General features: G+C 35.6%; 1 protein-coding gene across 2 annotated transcripts in view; it reads left to right on the top strand.

Moving 5' to 3' along the window:
• The window catches only part of CLTC (clathrin heavy chain), a 60,186-nt gene extending 40,174 nt beyond the window's left edge, over positions 1-20,012 (top strand). Inside the window, exons 15-33 of one of the 2 annotated variants that reach the window (XM_035026718.1) lie at positions 2,058-2,183; positions 2,742-2,884; positions 4,787-5,021; positions 5,700-5,822; positions 6,806-6,951; positions 7,187-7,370; positions 7,542-7,734; positions 8,402-8,559; positions 8,741-8,905; positions 9,026-9,133; positions 9,213-9,380; positions 9,511-9,660; positions 9,755-9,886; positions 10,207-10,317; positions 11,196-11,366; positions 11,721-11,942; positions 13,191-13,211; positions 16,763-16,838; positions 18,928-20,012. In XM_035026718.1, coding sequence (XP_034882609.1) covers positions 2,058-2,183; positions 2,742-2,884; positions 4,787-5,021; positions 5,700-5,822; positions 6,806-6,951; positions 7,187-7,370; positions 7,542-7,734; positions 8,402-8,559; positions 8,741-8,905; positions 9,026-9,133; positions 9,213-9,380; positions 9,511-9,660; positions 9,755-9,886; positions 10,207-10,317; positions 11,196-11,366; positions 11,721-11,942; positions 13,191-13,211; positions 16,763-16,838; positions 18,928-19,052 — 2,757 coding nt within the window. In that variant the 3' untranslated portion in view covers positions 19,053-20,012. The remainder of the gene's footprint in view (positions 1-2,057; positions 2,184-2,741; positions 2,885-4,786; positions 5,022-5,699; positions 5,823-6,805; positions 6,952-7,186; positions 7,371-7,541; positions 7,735-8,401; positions 8,560-8,740; positions 8,906-9,025; positions 9,134-9,212; positions 9,381-9,510; positions 9,661-9,754; positions 9,887-10,206; positions 10,318-11,195; positions 11,367-11,720; positions 11,943-13,190; positions 13,212-16,762; positions 16,839-18,927) is intronic. The other variant, XM_035026719.1, reaches the window with a different exon arrangement.
• The last annotated feature ends 1,432 nt before the right edge of the window (positions 20,013-21,444 follow it).

The following is a 21,444-nucleotide window of genomic DNA, read 5'->3' as shown; positions in this document are numbered from 1 at the left end:
TCTCCTTTAAAGTAGCCTGTGAGCAGGATGAAATGGTGTCATCAGCATCATTTGGCTCATGCATTCACCCTGTGAAACTATAGCTCTCTGTAGAGAGTATGGAACTGTTCTTCAGACCCATGATCTGCTTTCTCCTACCTTTGATCTTATTTCTTTTACCATTTTTCTCTTCTGGTTGTACTTAAAACACACTGGCCTGCTTTAATTATTCCTGGAACTCCCTGAACCCTCTTCTGCCCCAGGACATTTGCTTGTGCCCTGTTCTACTTTTTTCTTAAATCTTCATGACTAGAATTCCTTACCTTTGTTCAGATTTCTGATGAAATGTCATGAGAAAGGTTGTCTCATATTCCCCTGTTTAGAATAAAACCTATCCCTATTCCATCTTCACCTCCCCCATGTCCTGCTTTACTCTTCTTTAAAACACTTAATGTTACAAGACATTGCCTTTTCCCACTAGAACAGAAGTTCCTTGAGAGAATGCTTTACTTTGTTCCCTGCTATATCTATATTGCATAAGGACAGTGTCCAGTTTATAGGTACTGAGTAAATACTAGTTAAGTGAATAACTTAATGTTTAAGAAAACCTCTGAACCTGTTTATATAATTTCAGTTTTGTTCTTAAAATGTTTAACCATAATAGCTAGAGGGTTAACCTTTTTAGTAAGTAATTTAAAATATTAATAGCATTACTCCCATGTGTGAAATCATGTGCAAATTTAGGCAGTCAAGAAAATATACTAGTTTTTATCTAGTTTTCCAATCTTAAATTTTCTTTAGAAATACAATATAGTTGTCTTTACCAGCAGAAATCTTAAACACCCATGCATGAGAATAGAACACCTAGGTAATCTTACATTACTTCCAAGTGTATTTTCTAAGTGGTAAAGTATATAATATTTTATGTGTATATTAAAGAGAATAAAGATTAGTGTGTTGATCCACTAACTTTCTGATGTTCGTTTAGTAGGAAAAACTTGGCCAACTGAAATCTTTTGGATAGGTAGATCGAACGTTTTTTCTAGAAATGATTGTAGCTGTTAGTACAGAGTTTCCATGGTGCTAACATGCTTTAGACTTTCCTTAATTGGAAAAATCTGCAGCTGGACTTCCACTTCAGATTTACAGCCATTTTGATTTTTTATTTGGAATTTCTCCTGATTTCCAAAGTTAGTTTGGTGTTCTCTGAACTTTTCATAGGCTAATCTTCAAATTATACCCAATTTATAAATAATTGGATAAGTGATATGCACTAAACTTAGGAACCATTTTATTTTAACATTGCAAATAATGTTCTCAGTGGCTGCCATTGGGGAAAGTCCTATCCTGCTTAGTTGTACTTCCTTAGTAGACTGACATAGAGGAATCATTTATTGAGGAATGTTTCACTGTGTATAAATGAATTCCTGATGGAAACTGTTGTTTTTTGTGCTGTACCTTATGTCTGTGGAATGTAACAGGACATGTATCAGGTAAATGCCCAGGTACAGGTCTTACCTACCTGTCTGTAACATCTGTGTCAATCTATAAGTAGGATTATAGCTTGGTATTTGTAATGGTAAAAGTGATTGGTAATTTAAAGATGTCTTTTCCTTATGTGCTTTTTTTTTTTTTTTTTTTAACCATCATGCTGCTCCTTGTAGGCTTTATTGTAATAGTGTTAGAGGCTGGCTATATAGATTGGATTTGGGAGGGGTAAAAAAATCATTAGTTTGAAACAACTATGAGCCATTTATGCTGTAATTTTCAAATGTGACTGTAGTTCTTAAGTCAACTCCAAACTCACTTGCAATATTACTATTAATGAAATTCTAAATGCCACTGGTGGCTCACAAATCTTAATTTGTTACTTTTTTTGATAAAGGGTGTATGTGGAAAGGACTTGGTATTTTGCTTAGTAAAAATTTAGTGGAACTGGGATAGGTGCACACTAGCTCCCGGGGCATTTCTAAGTTTATGTGGGCCTCTCCCAGCAGTTTAACAGATTGTCATATTATACATAGATTTGATAGCTCACAGAAGGAGAAAACTAAGGCTTCATTTTGTTCTTTTTTCAGGAAGCGAAGCTGACAGATCAATTACCACTTATCATTGTATGTGATCGATTTGACTTTGTCCATGATTTGGTGCTCTATTTATATAGAAATAATCTTCAAAAGTATATAGAGATATATGTACAGAAGGTAAGTACTACTTAAAAATACCTTATTGTAAATTTTACTTCTCACACTCTGGAAATCTTCATATCCTTTTGAAACTGTACAAGAGAGTGGTCTGCTACAGTTCTTGTCAATGCCCCCTCCTCCCCGAATCCTTATTTAGATTAGAATTTTACCTTCATGTTAAGCATTAAACAGAACTGACTGCTGTAGTTGAAAAAGTTGGGTGACCTACACACTAGTTACTTGATAACGCAACCCCTGAGATACCAGGTAGATCCAGTAGATATCCATGTAGAAAAGCAGTTTTGCTATAATGGAGGCCTTTTACTTAGTCTTCCATAGACATTCCGTGACTATAGCTTCTTTGGATGGACTGACTTAATTTAGAGCAATGCTGAGATAATTAACCAACCCAGACTTCCTCCTGACTTTTTCTGTCTACTTGTAAATTTAGACTCTTGGTTTATTACTGAATTTTAAAATTGAGCTTAAAAGAGGGAAATGAGTTTAATTTTTTAAAAAACTCCTTTTTGCTTTGCTTATTAATAACATAATGACTTTTTTTTTTTTTAACCATAGGTGAATCCAAGTCGACTTCCTGTGGTTATTGGAGGATTGCTTGATGTTGATTGCTCTGAAGATGTCATTAAAAACTTGATTCTTGTTGTAAGAGGTCAATTCTCTACTGATGAGCTTGTTGCTGAGGTTGAAAAAAGAAACAGGTGTAGTACCATTTTAACCTACACAAATGGGATAAATTAGTAGTCTTTCTCAGCATGCTAATGGATAAAAAATATGGACTGTCATTTGCCTAAAAGCTATTCAATAAAACATGGATCATAATTCCCTGGGGACACCTAATTTAGAAGTGATAAGCTAGCTATAATGCTGGAAAAAAAATCTGTTTTAGAAAACATTACAGTTTTGTCAGACATTATTTACATGTTTATAATTACAGCTGTGTGGGTTGACTGTATGTTTTTAATGTAAACTGTGTAAAAAACCTGTTTTTAGTTAGGTACGACGCCACTCTTTTAGTAACTAATTCTTCTCTAATTTATGTCAAGTATAATGAGAGAAAAGAATTCCCTGTGTAACTGTGGGTTAAACTGATTTTTAATTTGAACCTTAATGTGATAATATGAATTCTGAATTTCCGGGAGAGGAGAATATAGTATAAGTGCTTCTAATATTTATTATACCATGAAGTCTTTTTTTTTAGCTGGGACATTTTGATGAACTAGTGTGTTTAGAAAGTGTTGATGTAGTAAATGAGGTTGGTAGATTGGTCTAACAGTGGGGAAGTTACTCTATGAAAAGATAACAAGAAAACCTATGGGGTTTAATTTTAACCTGAGTTGGCATAGGTATCCTAGAAATGATATTTGTAGAATTTGTATTTGAATATTCCAAGCAGAAAAATTCTGTATTCAAGGACAGTGGAGATATAGAATATAATATTGATTTTAAAAGCTTGAGCCTAGTTTGAAATTATAGGTCCTAACAATTTAACATTTAGAAAGAGGTTTCAGTTGAGTCTTAAATCTAATACCTGAAAACAGTCTTGTTTGTTTGTATATTCCAAGCAAATAGCCAGATAGTTATAGTTAGACAATTTGGTCTTTAAGTTACAAATTATATTGTGATAAACCAGATTCACACGTGAGTCACTAGTCTAGATGTGCCTTAGCTAATGTTTATTTTTTCAGTTGCCATGGCACATCTGCTTGGGTTGCACTTGTTTATAGCATCATGATTTTTTTTTTTTTTTGCCTTAATGCAAATTTGTGTCTTTACCCTAGTGGGAGTATGTTATAGCCAAAATATGACCTACTGTTTTTCCTTTGGGTGCTTTTATTTTTATTATTATTATTATTTTAATGTTTAAGTAATCTTCTTACCCACTGTGGGGCTTGAATTCATGACCCTAAGGTCTAGAGTTGCGTGTTCCACCAACTGAGCCAGCCAGGAGCCCCCTCTAGGTGCTTTTAACACTTCAGCCGTGGTCAAAAGGACTATTGAAACATAAGCTATAGCTTAGTGAAACCATGATCCTTGGTGTTGTGATTGTATGACTTCTAGAGTTACTAAACCCAGAGCTTCTAAAGCCACCAGATTTTGTTCACATTGTGTATTTAGGGTATTGCCCCCTTTGGCTGTAGGTAATGTCTGTTAATTGTGTTAAAATTGTAAGGAACCTTAGATAATCTGGCCTATTTTCTCATAGGACATTCCCATCTTACTTCCAAAAAAAATTTATCTGAAGTCTGGATATTTTGTCCAGTATAAAAAAAGAACAGTATGAATCTATAATCTCTTTTTTTTCTGTTTCCTATCTAAATAACGTAGCACGTAGGCCTGGGAGATTCTAAAGAGAGTCTTTTATACCTTTTGTGTAATCTTGGGCAAATCATTTAACCATCTCTGAATCTTAATTTCCCAATTTGTAATAGAATTGTTGAGAATTCAAAATTATGTATGGGAAAGCATATTATATACCGTAAGGTACTTCTGTAGTTAGCATTGTCAAGAGTTGTATAGGTTTTTTTTTTAATAATATATCATGTGTGGCTTTGTGTTGTTTTGTGTGTATATGGGGTTTTTTGTTTTGTTTTTAATACTAGGTTGAAACTGCTTCTGCCTTGGCTAGAGGCCAGAATTCACGAGGGCTGTGAGGAGCCTGCTACTCACAACGCATTAGCCAAAATCTACATAGACAGTAATAACAACCCAGAGAGATTTCTTCGTGAAAATCCTTATTATGACAGTCGAGTTGTTGGAAAGTATTGTGAGAAGAGAGATCCACATCTGGCCTGTGTTGCTTATGAACGTGGCCAGTGTGATCTGGAGCTTATTAATGTGAGTATTACTAGCTAAATGTGTACAGAGAGGAGGCTGCATTTTTAAAAACCTGTTGTATAATGTTAGATTAGTGAATTTTGAGTTTCACAGTGGCCTTACGTAATACAGAGCATTCCTTGTAGATGTGTGCTTTTTAAAAAAAACTTTATCTGCCACTAACTGTGAATTTAAAGTAGCCAAAATAGTAAATTAAGTCTATATTCACCTATTAACATTTTAACCCCAGTAGTTTTATCACTTGTGTTCTCATACACTCTCATACATAAACACACGTACACACCATACATACATATATATGTATATGTGTACATACGAGAATAAGTTGCATACCTCTTCAGTGTGTATTTCCTAAGACTAAGGATACTGTTTTCATAACCACACTGTAGATAGCAACTTCAGTGATCTTGACACTGACAGAATAATTTTAAAATCTGTCTTACTCTAATTTTGTCATTGCCCCAATAATGTCCTTATTTTTTCCTTTTAATCTAGGATTACATATTGATTTTTAATAAAAACTTGGTTATAACCTATTCAAGTTTGTATGTAAAAGTGATGGATTTTTTAAAACGATATACAGGGTATATATCATAGGAAATAGCCTTTAAAACTAAAGTTAGTCTATAAAAAGTCTTTACTTTTTATCTTGAAACTAACCTAATCTATCTTATTTAGGTTTGCAATGAGAATTCCCTCTTCAAAAGTCTTTCCCGATATTTGGTACGCCGAAAGGATCCAGAATTATGGGGTAGTGTGCTGCTGGAAAGCAATCCTTACAGGAGACCCCTAATTGACCAGGTAAAATTGGCAAATGTGGTTAAGGCTCATCTTTTTAACTATGAATAAAACCTTTCCCATCATCATACCCATAAGTACTCAAATGGATCATACTTAACTATGAGAGAGGGCAGTAAAAAGTGTAGAAGAAAACAAAATTATACTAATATACATATATATTGCACATACATCATAAATTGAAAACATTTTTTTAAAACCCTAAGAATTGAAGGTTGTTATAATGGTTCTTAAATTCTCCTAGTAGAAGTACAAATATGGAAAAGAATAAATTGAAGGTTATTAATTTTTCGTTCCTCTCCTTGGAAGCATTTCTAAGGAAAATTCCCATTTTAGATACAAAGCTTCCTGGAGGGGCGCCTGGGTGGCTCAGTTGTTCAGCGTCTGCCTTCGGCTTGGGTCATGATGCCAGGGTCCTGGGATCGAGCCCCGCATCGGGCTCCCTGCTTGGCGGGAAGCCTGCTTCTCCCTCTCCCACTCCCCCTGCTTGTGTTCCCTCTCTCGCTGTGTCTCTCTCTCTCTCTCTCTGTCAAATAAATAAATAAATCTTTAAAAAAAAAACAAAACAAAAACAAAGCTTCCTGGAAAAAATATTGAAGCACCCGAGAGCCATACAATTAGCCAAAAATAGAGGAATTACTGAGTCCCTATTGCCACATCTATGTAGTTGAATTCATATTTACCTATGAAAGTGATGATGAGGAGTGGTTATTATGCATAATATTTTAATCAGAGAAAAAGAGAAATTATATAATTAGGATGGTTTTTCTAGAGAATGGAAGTACACATGATGTGGGTATATGTGGATTTGTGTAGAAAAACCTTTGTGTGGTGAATTTAAAGGTATTTCTCCTTCATTCTTACTTCAAGTTTTCTACTGAGATGCCAGCTTATTCTTATTAGATAATGTCTTGATTTTCAGTACTTAACTCCTTGATTTTCAGTACTTAACTCCCTATATATATATTTATCTATATACTCTGTAGGTTGTACAGACAGCTTTGTCTGAGACTCAGGACCCTGAAGAAGTGTCAGTAACTGTCAAGGCTTTTATGACTGCAGACCTTCCTAATGAACTCATTGAACTGCTGGAGAAAATTGTCCTTGATAACTCTGTATTCAGTGAACACAGGTATGTTATAAGAAGGGCCTATTGGCTATTTATATTCAGTCTTAAATTATGGCCTATCAGTTTTGAGAAGGAACAATCAGAGACAAAGATTAGAGAATGTTGTTTGAATTCTGACTCTTCTGATACCCTCCTCTTCTCACCCTGCCTTTGAGACAAAAAACTCTTCATAGCCACAGTGTTTATTCTTTATGACTAATAAGCTTTTGAAATAATGCAAATTTTTTTTTCTTAAAAGGAATCTGCAAAACCTCCTCATCCTCACTGCAATCAAGGCTGACCGTACACGTGTTATGGAGTATATTAATCGCCTGGATAATTATGATGCCCCCGATATTGCCAATATCGCCATCTGCAATGAGTTGTTTGAAGAAGCATTTGCCATTTTCCGAAAATTTGATGTCAATACTTCAGCAGTTCAGGTAGATCTTCAGATTGCCTGAGTTGATTTAATGTATGCATTGCGCTGTTAGGCCCAGCATAATTGATTGCTTTGGCAATAGAAAAGCAATAAAATCCTAACTGTTTAAATGTCATTGCTATGTGGCACGATTCATTCTGCTATAACCCAAATTCAAAAATTGGTTGCCTAGGTCTTGATTGAACATATTGGAAATTTGGATCGGGCATATGAGTTTGCTGAACGCTGCAATGAACCTGCAGTCTGGAGTCAGCTTGCAAAAGCCCAGTTGCAGAAAGGAATGGTGAAAGAAGCCATTGATTCTTATATCAAAGCGGATGATCCTTCATCCTACATGGAAGTTGTTCAGGCTGCCAACACTAGTGGTATGACTTCTTTCTTTTATGTGTTTGTGACCTCAGAAAATGTACCTAAGCTATGATTAAACTAAGCATTAAGATACTGGTCTATTCTGAATTTATATAGGAGTGAGATACTGCATGGTTACTTGTTGAAAACATTTAGCACTCCATCTTAGTCCACATATAGGAGGGCTGCATTTTGTGAACTTACAAAGGTCCATAGGGAAGATTAATTTTCTATTTTGAAATCTCACAAAATTCTTAAGATTTTATTTATTTGAGAGAGATAGCGAGAGGGAGCACAAGCGGGGAGTGGGGGGAGGAGAAGCAGGCTCCCTGCTCAGTGGGGAGCCCAATGCAGAACTTGATCGCAGGACCCTGGGATCATGACTTGAGCCAAAGGCAGATGCTTAACTGACTGAGCCACCCATACACCCCTGAAATCTCATAAAATTCTGATCGAGTTCTAATCTTACAACTTTAAGGGAAAGGGGAATTCAGCTATTCATTTGGTCAGTGATGATACAGAAATGTAATAGAAATTTTGCCATTTTAGATACATTTCTTCATTTACATTTGTTATTCTCTATATTGTTTCCTTAGAAAGGAAATTAACAATTCTCATTTACTTGAGTGAAAAGGTAAATGTTAGGATGTTAGTGTTTGGATTTATTTTCTTCTTTATAACTAGGAAACTGGGAAGAACTAGTGAAGTACTTGCAGATGGCCCGTAAGAAGGCTCGTGAGTCCTATGTGGAGACAGAATTGATATTTGCCCTGGCTAAAACAAACCGCCTTGCAGAGTTAGAAGAGTTCATCAATGGGCCAAATAATGCTCATATCCAACAAGTGGGTTTCCTCTTTGGATTTTTTTCAGAGTGTAAAAATAAACTGTTAAGCAACTTTTTTAATAGTATCTAACCTATCACAATTGATGATTTCCAAGAAAAAATGTTTCTCAGTATTAAATTGTGACTTTGGAAAGAGGATTGAGTTTACGCTTACTGAAAATGGATTGTGTTTGTTTCAGGTTGGTGACCGTTGTTACGATGAGAAGATGTATGATGCTGCTAAATTATTGTACAATAATGTTTCCAATTTTGGACGCTTGGCATCTACCCTGGTTCACCTTGGTGAATATCAGGCAGCTGTTGATGGAGCTAGGAAAGCTAACAGTACTCGAACATGGAAAGAGGTAATCTCAACACCAGTTTGAGTGAAGAATTAAGATTCTTAGAAATCTCTTTAAACTGATTAATTGAATTAACCAGCCATGTTTATATTTGAGTTTACATAATTGAAATTTTTGTTACAGGTCTGCTTCGCCTGTGTAGATGGCAAGGAGTTCCGTCTTGCTCAGATGTGTGGGCTTCATATAGTAGTACATGCAGATGAATTGGAAGAACTTATCAACTACTATCAGGTAATGAACAGGACTCTTATTAATTTAGAGCTATTTCCACAGATAGTCTTATCTTTAATTGTGTATTTCCCTTATTTAGGATCGAGGATACTTTGAAGAACTGATAACCATGTTGGAAGCAGCACTGGGACTTGAGAGAGCTCATATGGGAATGTTTACCGAATTAGCTATTCTATATTCTAAATTTAAGCCACAGAAAATGAGGGAGCACCTGGAGCTGTTCTGGTCCAGAGTGAATATTCCTAAGGTAACCCAACCTTTTAACATTGTGAGGTGGCTCTATAGCTATAACTAAAACTTTAAAATATCTTTCCTTTTTTAGGCTTTTGCTAGAATTACAGGCTCCTATCTAAAGCAATTCAGTCTTTCTTACGTAGGTGCTTAGAGCTGCAGAACAAGCTCATCTTTGGGCAGAATTGGTGTTTTTGTATGACAAGTATGAAGAATATGACAATGCCATAATTACTATGATGAATCATCCAACTGATGCATGGAAAGAAGGGCAGTTCAAAGATATCATCACCAAGGTGTGTGGTCTGCTTCAGAAGATAGAAGTTTCGAAAGGAGAGAGCTCATCAGGAAATAACTCTTAACTTACATATGGATTTTTCCCAATTTTAGGTTGCCAATGTAGAACTATACTACAGAGCAATACAGTTCTACTTAGAATTCAAGCCTCTGTTGTTAAATGATTTGCTGATGGTGCTGTCTCCACGGTTGGATCATACTCGTGCAGTCAATTATTTCAGCAAGGTAATTTTAAAAAAACTTCAGAACCTCAGGGCAGTGGCTTAGTTGGTTAAATGGCTGCCTTCGGCTTGGATCGTGATCCCAGGGTCCTGGGATTGAGCTCCTCATTGGGCTCCCTGCTCAGCAGGGAGCCTGCTTCTCCCTCTCCCTCTGCTGCTCCCCCTGCTTGTGCTCTCTCTCTTTCTGTCAAATAAATAAATCTTCAACAACAACAAAAAAAAAACTCTTCAGAATCTCATAGCAAGGAACTAAGACATATTTCAGTAACTTTTGTTGAACTTTAAGGATATGCTATGTTTGTAACAAAGCTCTTTGTTTTAAAGGTTAAACAGCTACCACTGGTGAAACCATATTTGCGTTCAGTTCAAAACCACAATAACAAATCTGTGAATGAATCACTGAACAACCTCTTCATTACAGAAGAAGATTATCAGGTAAAACCTTTTAGTTCTTGCATCGCAAAACTCAGGTTAGGATTGAGTAATTGAGTTGATATGTTGTGGGGTAAAAAAGCCCATTATCCCTTAGGTTGTAAGCAGTAGGTACTTAGATGCCTGGGATCTAAATTTAGTTATGTTTTCAGGATTGATAAATCTGAGTTTTAATTGCCAAGTTTGCAGAATTTTGCTTAGATCATGTCTTAGTTAATGCTTTAGAAAAATATTATGGTTACTTTGTCCCTAAGCATCTAGATTTTAGGTGAGGTTCAAAAAGTCTTTGATCTCTTAACTAGTCCGTAAAACTTACTTGGTATTAAGTGTATTTATTCACTGCTTTTCTTGCTCAATAGCATATTAGTATTTGTCTTTTAATAAACTTTGCCTTGTGAAGAATTTTGCAAACACAAAATTAAGAGTTGCCTTTTTTCTTTCTCTGTCAACATGATGGGTTCAGATCTCATGCTGATCTGTATTACTAAATATCGTGTTTACTTGTATCAGGAGTTTCTCTAAAGCATAAAATCTTATCCTCCAAATTAAAATCCTCCCATTTTCATAACTATGCAAGTTCTTGATACTGAAAACCATGGAGAAAATTGCACCTTTAGAAATTTTATAGTACCTTTGAGGACTTTATTGTTACATAATCAAATTGAAGAACCTCAATACTTGTTCAACTTGCAACTTTCTGGCTTGATGCTTGAATCTAGGTTGTTGTATTATAAGGCTCATTGATCAAGTTGTATTTTATACATACACATCATACAGCATATTGGTCAAGTCATATACAGTAATGACTTCTTGATAAAAAATGATGGAACAAATTTTAAACTAAAACTGATTTGGCATTGGATTTTTTTTTTTTTTTTAAGGCTCTGCGAACATCAATAGATGCTTATGACAACTTTGACAATATCTCACTTGCTCAGCGTTTGGAAAAACATGAACTCATTGAGTTCAGAAGAATTGCTGCTTATCTCTTCAAAGGCAACAATCGCTGGAAACAGAGTGTAGAGCTGTGCAAGAAAGATAGCCTGTACAAGGTGGATAAAGTTGGTGGGGGCAGGCCTATTAAATCAAGTACTAGATCTGTCTGATCCTAAAAATGTATATCTGAAGTGATTATGGTCTATACAAGTATTAGTATATGAAAATTGCCTGTAAGCTCCCATTTGGGGGGGATGGTAATTAAGTCAATTTCTTGATTCTAGGGGTCATCTTCTGTTTATTTCAAAACCTCTGTTTAAAAAAAAAAAGTTACCCTGTCGTCTTTTCTTTCAGCAAATTTCAGTTTAAATGATGTGACTGTGATGTTTTTCTCCCCCATTGTATTACTCGTTTTGCCAGTTTAGTATATTTGAGTTTAACATTTGACCTTCCTCCTTTCCTTTGAATAGGATGCAATGCAGTATGCCTCTGAATCTAAAGATACTGAGTTGGCTGAAGAACTCCTACAGTGGTTTTTGCAGGAAGAAAAAAGAGAGTGCTTTGGAGCTTGTCTTTTTACCTGTTATGATCTTTTAAGGCCAGATGTTGTCCTGGAAACTGCATGGAGGCACAATATCATGGATTTTGCCATGCCCTATTTCATCCAGGTCATGAAGGAATACTTGACAAAGGTAATGGTGCCTCTGGGTGTATTCAGAACTACTTATCTTGAGGATATATAAAATTCCACATGCAGATTTATTTTTCCAAATTTTTTTCTCTAGTAGAAGTTTAAGTCATTTGGTTATCATAAGATATTTTTGTTCTCCAGAAATTTGTATGTCTGACAGAGGACCTTGAACGGAAAGGGAATTCAAACATAACTTGTCAGAATGTTTACCCTCCCATGTATTTCTGAGGGTAAATAGTGTTATGTCTATGTTGTATGTTTGGGTTTTTTTTAAACCTCTACTAAAAAGATTTTTTTTTCCCCCAAAGTAACATCTTCCTCAAATCCGTTCTTGTAACTCAGATATCCATAACTTAGTAGTATAGATTCCCTTTTATTTGGTTGCTTCTTGACTTTAATATGTCTGCCTGTTTCTTCTGGGGAAGCAAAATCTATATTCTTTATAACATCCCATTAATCTTCTCAGTATTTTGGTAGCTTAACCCCTAATTTAAAAATATCATAGCAGGTTAATAATTAACAACGTATTACCTCCAAATGCATTAAATAAGCTGTGGGTATAATCATCTTAAAAAATTCACTTATCTTAGTGTCCCTTTTTGGTGTCATAATATTTTTTTTACTCACTTGATCCTCAACAGTTACTGGCTCTTTTACTGTAGAACATTTTAAAATGGTCCTAAAGGATCCATTTGTTAAAGCAAAACATGCTTATTAAAATCAGTTTCACATCTGATCTCTTCAGCATGCCTGAGTAAAGGGGAGAAAAAAGGTACTACTAATGGCCCCCAGTATGAGTATTTCCTTAGGTTGCTATCTAAGTAGATACCATTGTGTTCAGTTATAATTTTTTAAGAATTAATATTTTCGGTATAAAAACGGCTTGAAGTCCAGTGTAAGAAAATGGTTGCCTTATATTAGCCATAGATGAGAATAACTTCTTTTCATATGCATAATGCCAACTTAAGAGACCTGGCTCTAAGCTGCTGTTAACCGAAATGCTGTAAGTTTTACTAGCGATAAGCTGCTTTCTATCACACTGACTCTAGCGTAAATTCTTCTGCAATAAGCTCTGAAGTTTAAAAAAAATTCTAAATTTTGCTTCCAGTATGCCCTTTATTTTCACTTCTCATGCCTTTTTTTGTGGTTAGATGTTTCTCCCCTAAACCTTTGTTGCTGATTCTACCTTTTTATGCTCAATATGGAATTTGATTTTTTTCTAAGCTGCACCTTCTGAATTCCTTTGCAGGTTGATGCAATAAAGGAAAAGGTGAAAGTTGATTCTTTTCCATCTTTAAGTCTGGAGGACTAAGTCTAAGGAATTTGCATGATTTTTTTCCCTTCCTTTTCTACACTGCTGCTGCTGCTTTTTCCCCCCAATAAATTTTCACTAAAGCCTCTGCAAGTCCCTTGAAACATAACTATAATAGAGCTGTAGGACATTAGTAGATGTTTGCTACTAATCTGCTAATAGGCTTTAGGAAGGGCAGGAGGCTAATCAGTAGTTGGTTCACAGTCTCTCTTAAATATATTATTAAAAACCGAGCATGGTGAGTTTCCATATTAATTCCAAAGTTTCAGGAAATTTCTCTTCCCTGTCAGGGTATCTGGACCATAATAGGATTTTCTTAATACTCTAAATAAATTTAAGCAGCCTCTGGTTTTATTTTGTGAGCTTGCCTGACAGTTGTTGAATTTATGTATGTATATATATGCCCTAAAAGGCTTTTTGGGGTTTTTTTTTTTGGTATTGAAGGACTGTGATCCAGTTTCTGATCTCTTGATTCTTACTAATTTTTTGCTGAAAGTAGGTACAAGAGATACTAGCTGCTTCCGAAGAGACTTTCCTCATGTTTCTCCAGGTGTCCAGTTCTTATGGTGCTAGTCCATTTTCAAGAAGAATCAAAACTTTTTTAATCATGAGAGTAGCTTGCTATAATTGTTGCTAAGCAACATGGATTATTTCTGTATATAACAAAGCAATATTAACTTCTTCCTGTAATTAGGCACCTTTTGGTTGCTGCTTCCTTCATTGGCTTGTCTCCATCCCAGTATAAATGAAACAAACTTACGTCTGGTATCAGATTGTTGTAATAAAAGGGTGGGAAGGTAAAGGAAAGTTGAAACAAATTTGAAAGACTTCGGGTGGGGGACAATGCCTTGGAATTATGTTGAACCAAACTGGAATCACCATTGGAACTTAGGGCAAACCTGAGTAAAATGCATTGTGTGTGAGGCCCTTCAGCAGCTAGTAAGCAAGGCAGTTAGAAAGCGTGTGTGTGAAAAACAGGTAATTGAACTGCAGTGTTATGCATTGTTTTAAATCAAGCATGTACAACAGTCATTGCAATTACATCATACTACTTTTGAAACTCTTAAAGCATTGCTGTGGGCTGTGTGTGTTTCTTGAGAGCCTGTATAGCAACAGTCATCTTCAGATCTCACTTCTTGCTTCAGTACTTTTGCCTTTTTTTCATGCACACATACACCAGAATAACTGACTGCATGTTAACTTTTCCTCTGCAGCATATTGCAGTCTTTGTGGAAAAGCCTTTTACATTATAGTGAATTTTTAATAGTACAGATGGAACTGAACTCAGTGACATGCTTACCTCTAATTTTTCTTTTTAAATCCAAGGATCAGAAACTTTTGTTACAGCTCTTAACAAAAGCTTGTGTTCATAAAAGCCTTCTCTGCTTTTTTTTGAGCAATCTAAATTGGGTCATGGAAACAAAAATTGGATGTTGCTGTGCCAGAGGCTGTCCTCTTATATAGAAAAATAAAAATTTTTTGCTTGATTTGATGCTGTTCCTTCAGAGTTACTATTTTTTGTTTTTTTCCCCTATGCCCAACCTGCCTGTGTCCACATGCCTGGGCATTGTGATATTGCTAGTTCTTCTAAATCTTCAATGTACTACTTTAATAGGACGTCTTTCTTGAACATCTGACTCATTCACCTCTGACCTTAATGTTTAAACATGTGTTCACTTCAGATTCTTTTCCTTGAAAGTCTGGAAATGTATTATGCAGTGGTGACTTTTTTTTTGGTTGGTGTTTCATTTTTCTTCTAAGAACTTGGAAGTTATGTACACTCATCCATGTATTTTTTTGTATAACCTCTTTAGCTCACTCTTGGATACTGTTTAGTTAGCAAAACCCTATCTGACCCTGATGGCACAGACTGTGCTTTAAAGTATACAGCTGAAATAATTTTTAAGTTTGAATGCCAATATTGGGTATTTCTTATGGTACTTCTACTCCATGGTTGTTTTTAATTTGATATTGGGGTAATTTTTAACACATGAATACTTAGGCTATAAAATAGGAAAATAGCATACAAAAACATAACCAACCCTTTTCCTAGTGTAGAAAAACCACATTTTATCTGAAGACATCTCAACTTTTTTCTCAAACTTACTATTCTCAAATTATTCCCTGATAAACTAGAATGGGTTTGATTTACATTTATAATATTTAATATGGGACAAAATATGTATAAAATACTGTCCTGACCTTAATAACCTACGTGAAGACCCACACACACTATTTTAAATAGTTTCAAATAGAAACTACGGGCTACTTTAACCTCTTTAGGACCCAGTCTTTATAGCTTTTCACTGCAGTCTGCATGTCTTTTTTTGTGGTTTTCACTATTTGCCTTTTTGAGGAATATGCCATGAACATTCATTAAAAGTTTTTCCTGCACTCTGCCCCTCATCTCACCCAGCGCACTTAGGACTTTGAAAACCACGAGTAATAGATAACATCAAAATTTGAAGTTTTGGTTTTACCTCAAGTATAATGATAGACTTTTAAATATAGTTTAAAATGCAGGTGGAAGTTGTATAGTAGACATCCCATAAGCCCACTGTCCTAATATTTCTCCCTAGTTCTTCACAGAATTAGAGAACTGAGTCATGTTAGTTCTAGAATAAATTTTGCAGAATATCTTATTCAGCTATCATTATACAGAAATTTGAGGATCAGTGTAATGGTTTGCCAGGGTCACTTAACTAGCTTGTGGAAGGACCTATGTATTCCAGCTCCTTTCTTTCATTTTTTCTTTATTTTTTTAAACATTTGGACTCCTACAGTATTAGTTCTGTCTGATACTATCCACTTTTATTTAGGGTAGTTAGCATGTAATAGCCATTTACTTCTTTGCTTAAATAAAAGCAAAAAAAAATTCTTCCTCAAAGACATTGGGGCAAAAATTAGGCATTCCTACTACTATTTCTACTTCTTAGAAAATAGAGCATTAAAACATGCAGCCTGTCTTTATCTGAAAAGATGGAATATGGAGCCACTTTGTGTCTTAAATTTCAGTCTGCACCTGTAACAATTATCAGCAGAAACTGTGCACAGTTGGCAAAAGATAGCTTATTCCAAATGAGTATTTGTCCAGTCATTAACTAATTTACTTCTTTGGATATCTTTTCCTTTGGGGAGGGAAGTCTTGCCTGGTCATGAGTTCATTATTATTACCTATGATATGGTTTAAACTTCATTTGAAAAAGTGGTTCCTTCTCGTTATTTCCCTCCCTCAGGCTGGCTGCATCCTAGCATGCCCAGTTTTAGCCTGGCGTGAGCTTTTATGGCATTTATAAATCCCTCCTTCCTGAGGGTTTATAATGACAGTGCTAAAAATCACCTTGACTGAACTGTGAACATTGCCAATGAATTTGAGGGGGCCTGAGAATGTTCTTTAGTCTGTTTTATTTTGACAAAATTTAACATACTAAGGCTTTTCCACTTTCTGCCATAAACCTAGGTTTGTAATACTTTTGAGATGCTAAGTAACATTACCTGTTTTTCTCCAGGTGGATAAGTTAGATGCTTCGGAATCACTGAGAAAAGAGGAAGAACAAGCTACAGAGACGCAACCTATTGTTTATGGTAATCTTGCTCTCTTTTTAACCCTACAGAAAAGCAGTAGACAGACGTTTTCATTCTTTAGGGATCCTACCTCAAAACAGAAATATAGTAAGTTTCTAAAGTGTGAAAGGCTCACTGAGTTTAGGAATAATTCTACCATCTTTTTCTGAAAACAGTCTTAAAGTAGACCTTGACATTATTCATTAAGGTCATCTTAAATGCAAAGACATAATAAAAAACGGTCACTTAAGATCATAACTTAAATTTTCCTATTGCCTGCTCACTGATTCGTAAATTACTAGGAAAGAAATATTAGTGAATTTAGTTTTCAGAAGTGCAGAAGGTAAGAGAACATGCCAAGGCTGTCTTTAGTGTGCTTTTCATAGAGTACTCTTTAAGTTCTAACCAGGGCAGAGAACTGGGTTATTTCCATTTGAGAACTTTCCAGAGAGATAGGATCTTGAGACTCTCAGTGAATATTGAAGGCAATTTAATTTCTTCTCTGAACTACTTCCCTTTTCCCTTTCACTTTTGGTGAACAGACTCATTTGAACAATGAATTAGAAGGATATAAATTATAGCACTATAGCCAGGAAAGCTTTGGAGGAAAGCTTAAAATTGTGACCAGCTTGCTAAAGGAAATGATAATATACAAATATATTGTGACAGTTATCTCCTTTTTATTAGAGATAAAAAGGATTTGGGGAATTTAGAGGACTGTGTAGTTTTGATAAAGTTGGAGAAGATAAATTTAAAAGTAGATTAAAGATGATTAAAGCAGGTTAAAAGATTCGAGCAAGATGTTTGACATATTTGAGATAGGAAACACAGTAGGAACAATAATACTTCGGGGGCACCTACTGAATTTGGCTTGTGTTCAGAGTGTTTAAATGGAGAGTCTTTCTAGGCAGTTGAAAATTTCAGTATCAAGGGTTAAAAGTTATTTCTACAAACTGCTGGTTTCCAAAAAGAATCTACTCACAAACAACAATTTTGGTTGTTCACAAAAAAGACAGACATGAGGTCACTTGTCTGAGAGAAACCTTGCACTAGGTTTACATTCATTCAGGGGATTAAGAATACTTCTTTTGTGGGGGAGTGGGTAGAGGTATTATGTCGTTTTCTCCCTTTAAATAAGCCAGGTTTTCTATAGGTGGTTTTCTTTATGTGGTCAACCACTATTTAAAATACATAAGAGTGTTGGGGCGCCTGGCTGGCTCAGTCAGTAGAGCCTGTGACTCTTGATCTCAGGGTTGTGAGTTCGAGCCCCACTGTTGGGGGTTTACTTAAAAATTTTTTTTTAAATGAAGTACTTAAGAGTGTTAACATAGTATTTGAAACAGGTTGTATACTCTAATGTATTCATATCTAATGCATATTTAAATGTCTTGTTATTTTTCTCTTAATTAGTACTAGATTCTTTGCTAGATATGCATTAGATTACCATTTCATTTCATTACTATTTAGGTATGTTTAAATCAGTTGTGTTTTTTTTTTTTTTTTTAAGATTATTTATTTTAGAGAAAGGGAGAGATCTCGTGTGCATGAGAGCAGGGGCGGGGGAGAGGGAGAGGGAAAGAGGGACTCTTAAGCAGACTCCCCACTGAGTGCAGAGCCCACCTTGGGGCTTGATTGCATGACCCTGTGATCTTGACCTGAGAGTCAAGAGTCAGATGCTAACCTACTGATCCACCCAGGCGCCCCTTTAAATCAGAAATTTAAATCTAACTTTAAAAGTTCCTCTCTGGGAAAAACATGTCCATTAAAAAATTAAGCTTTTCTGTGCTTATTATATTGTCACCAGATATTAATGTGCGAATACAGCTGTCTTGCTCGGTCATGTCAGACATGCCCGTGAATATTGCTTTAAATGAAATGAAGTATCATAGTTATAGTTGTCCTCTGCCCTGAATTGTTGGCTTTTTAGGCAGAACCCTTCTTAGGGTGATTGTCATGCCAAAATTGTGATAGAAGAGCCACCACCAAACTCATTCTAAGCTGTGATTGTTGTTCGAGTGGGTGAGATTAGTGTCATAGTCCCTACAATGCTAACAGTTTCTCCCACCTCCTGCCCCCCACCCTCTGTCCCTTCCATGTTTTTCTTCTCTAGGTCAGCCCCAGTTGATGCTGACAGCAGGACCCAGTGTTGCAGTCCCTCCCCAGGCACCTTTTGGCTATGGTTATACTGCACCACCCTATGGGCAGCCACAGCCTGGCTTTGGGTACAGCATGTGAGACAGAAAGCTGATCCTGTAGTCGCCTATTTTCGTACTGAAACATCGTCTCTACCCGCTTCTCAGTTTATAACGGGAAAACAGGCACATGTTCTTAATAACCTTTATTTCATGAAGGACTACTTTTTGTTTCTAACTATAAACTCGGATCACCTGTGTTAAAAGCTTATTTCACATTCCGCATCATTTTAGAATTTATTTTCAAAGGGGAATAGTTTCAATGTTTTATTCACTTGGGCTTTTTTTTCTTCCCCCTCATTCTTTGAAGAACTGCTTAATACTTAATCTGTTGTGAAGAACCTGATTTGCACTCTGTAGTGTTTAAAGAAAAAAAAAACTCTAATATTGAATCTCTTAAATTTAGTGTATGTAAACAGCTTTCGATATGTATTGTCTAAATGCATTTAAATCTTTTACTTAAAAGCTACAGCAAAAATATTGGTATGTGACCATGTAAGACTGTCAATGCCAACAAAGACAACACTAATCAGCATACCCTACATTGGATTGCACTGCTCTCCAAATTATTTGAAAAATGCATTACAGACAACTTGCCTGACTTCTAAATGAGCATAAAAGGCCCTCTAACCTATGCAGGTTTCCTCATTACGCATATAGAAAATGCTAGTGTGTTTTTGCTCACTTCATATGTAACAGGTGCCCTTATGTTGTGCTGTATCCTGTGCTTTTTCTGTGGGACCATTCCATTCAGGAACAAAGCGCACCATGATTCCAATCTGTGTGTATTTACTAACCCTTCCCTGAGGTTTGTGTATGTTGGATATTGTGGTGTTTTAGATCACTGAGTGTACAGAAGAGAGAATTCAAACAAAATATTGCTGTTCTTCAGTTTTGTTTGTGGAATTTGAAATTACTCAAATTTAAAATAAATTACTGGACTGTGGAAATAACATGTAGAATGGCAGTTTTAATTAAATAATCTCTCAAATTTAAACCAAAAGAACCATGGTTGTGATAGTTTCATATTGGATACTGAGGCGCAGTACAGTGAGGCAGGAGCACAGAAGTGGAATGAGGATTGGGACATGTGAAAACATAGCACTGCATCATGTGCATTACTGTAGTTAATAAGGTACATGCAGTAGTCTGAAGAAACAGCACTGTAGTGGGCTACATTTTGGCTATCTCCATCATTTTAACCAAGTGGTACCTTAGGTTTTTCTCTAACCATTTCACTTAAATGTACAGATCATGGATGTTCTATTAACTTGAAATAAAAGTATATAAGCATGTAGTTAACATACTGTCCCTTATCATGAATAGTAAGGGCCCCCACATTATGGGTACTTTAAGTCGATTTTTTTTTTTTTAACCAGTGTTTGAATTCAGCCCTTTTTGTTTATGGCTGAGAATATTACTTTTAAGTTCATTTCATTGTTAATCCTCAATAGAGTTAGCCCCCTACCTAGCCTGTATTGCCCTGTAATTCTCTACATAGGGCAAATGACCATAAGCTGCATGGAAGGCTTTTTTCTTTTTTTTTTAAACTTAGAACCCCTGCCCTTCCCCACTTTTAATCATCCCACCCCTTATTTTCCTATCAAAAATTATAGTATTAGCTGGAAAATTCCTTTTTTGGTTTTTCATTCTGCAAACATCTGGCTGTACTTGTTTCTGCTGGATCTCTCTCCCCCCTCCCCCCCTTTCTTCATCATTATCAAAATCATGAGGGAGAATAGCAATGATCCCTGGGAGTTCATTCATTTCAGAGTCAAGATTTGTTCTTCTGGACCTTTCCTGTACTTTGCATCAGCTGTGGGTTTGTTTTTGTTTTTCCAATGGAATAATTCATCTCTTTTCCTTAAGTTAAATATTTATTAAAGGTGTTCTTATAACTTTAAGAAATAAAAAAAAGCCTTTTTAATGTGATACTATGTCCAATGATAGTTTTCACATAAACCATTCATAATGGGCTATCGTAGAAAGAAACTGTGGTGTATGACATAGGTTCAAATCCTGAGCAAGCTGAACCTCTGAACATGTTCCCTCTTGTGTATGTTAACATGATGAGTACTTTCCAGAATTATTTTCAGGAGTATTTTTAAATCTCAAAATGCCTACCTACCTCAAGACTTGGCAGTAAAGTATTATACAACAAGTGGTAGACCAAATTGATCATTTATTTTAAGATGTCTTCCCAAACATTACTCTGAATAGGATGATGGTCTGGGAGAAGGAACTAAAAACAGGGCATTAAGAGTTCTTATAATTCTCTAAATTTAACTGAAACAGGAGGGAAGAAGGGGGAGAGAGATTTAATGGGAAACCTCTCAGGAGGTAAACATGTTTTCAATGATCTTTGTACCGTTGTACCAAAAAATCCGATACTTGTTGATATTCAACATAGACATTGTACAACTTAGTACAATAGG

This window comes from Mirounga leonina, unplaced genomic scaffold, assembly GCF_011800145.1.
Source record: "Mirounga leonina isolate KUSES-001 unplaced genomic scaffold, KU_Mleo_1.0 Mir_200, whole genome shotgun sequence".
NCBI classification, from domain to species: Eukaryota; Metazoa; Chordata; class Mammalia; order Carnivora; family Phocidae; genus Mirounga; species Mirounga leonina.
The sequence above is the reverse complement of the archived record's forward strand: the minus strand, read 5'-3'. Positions and strand labels throughout refer to the sequence as shown.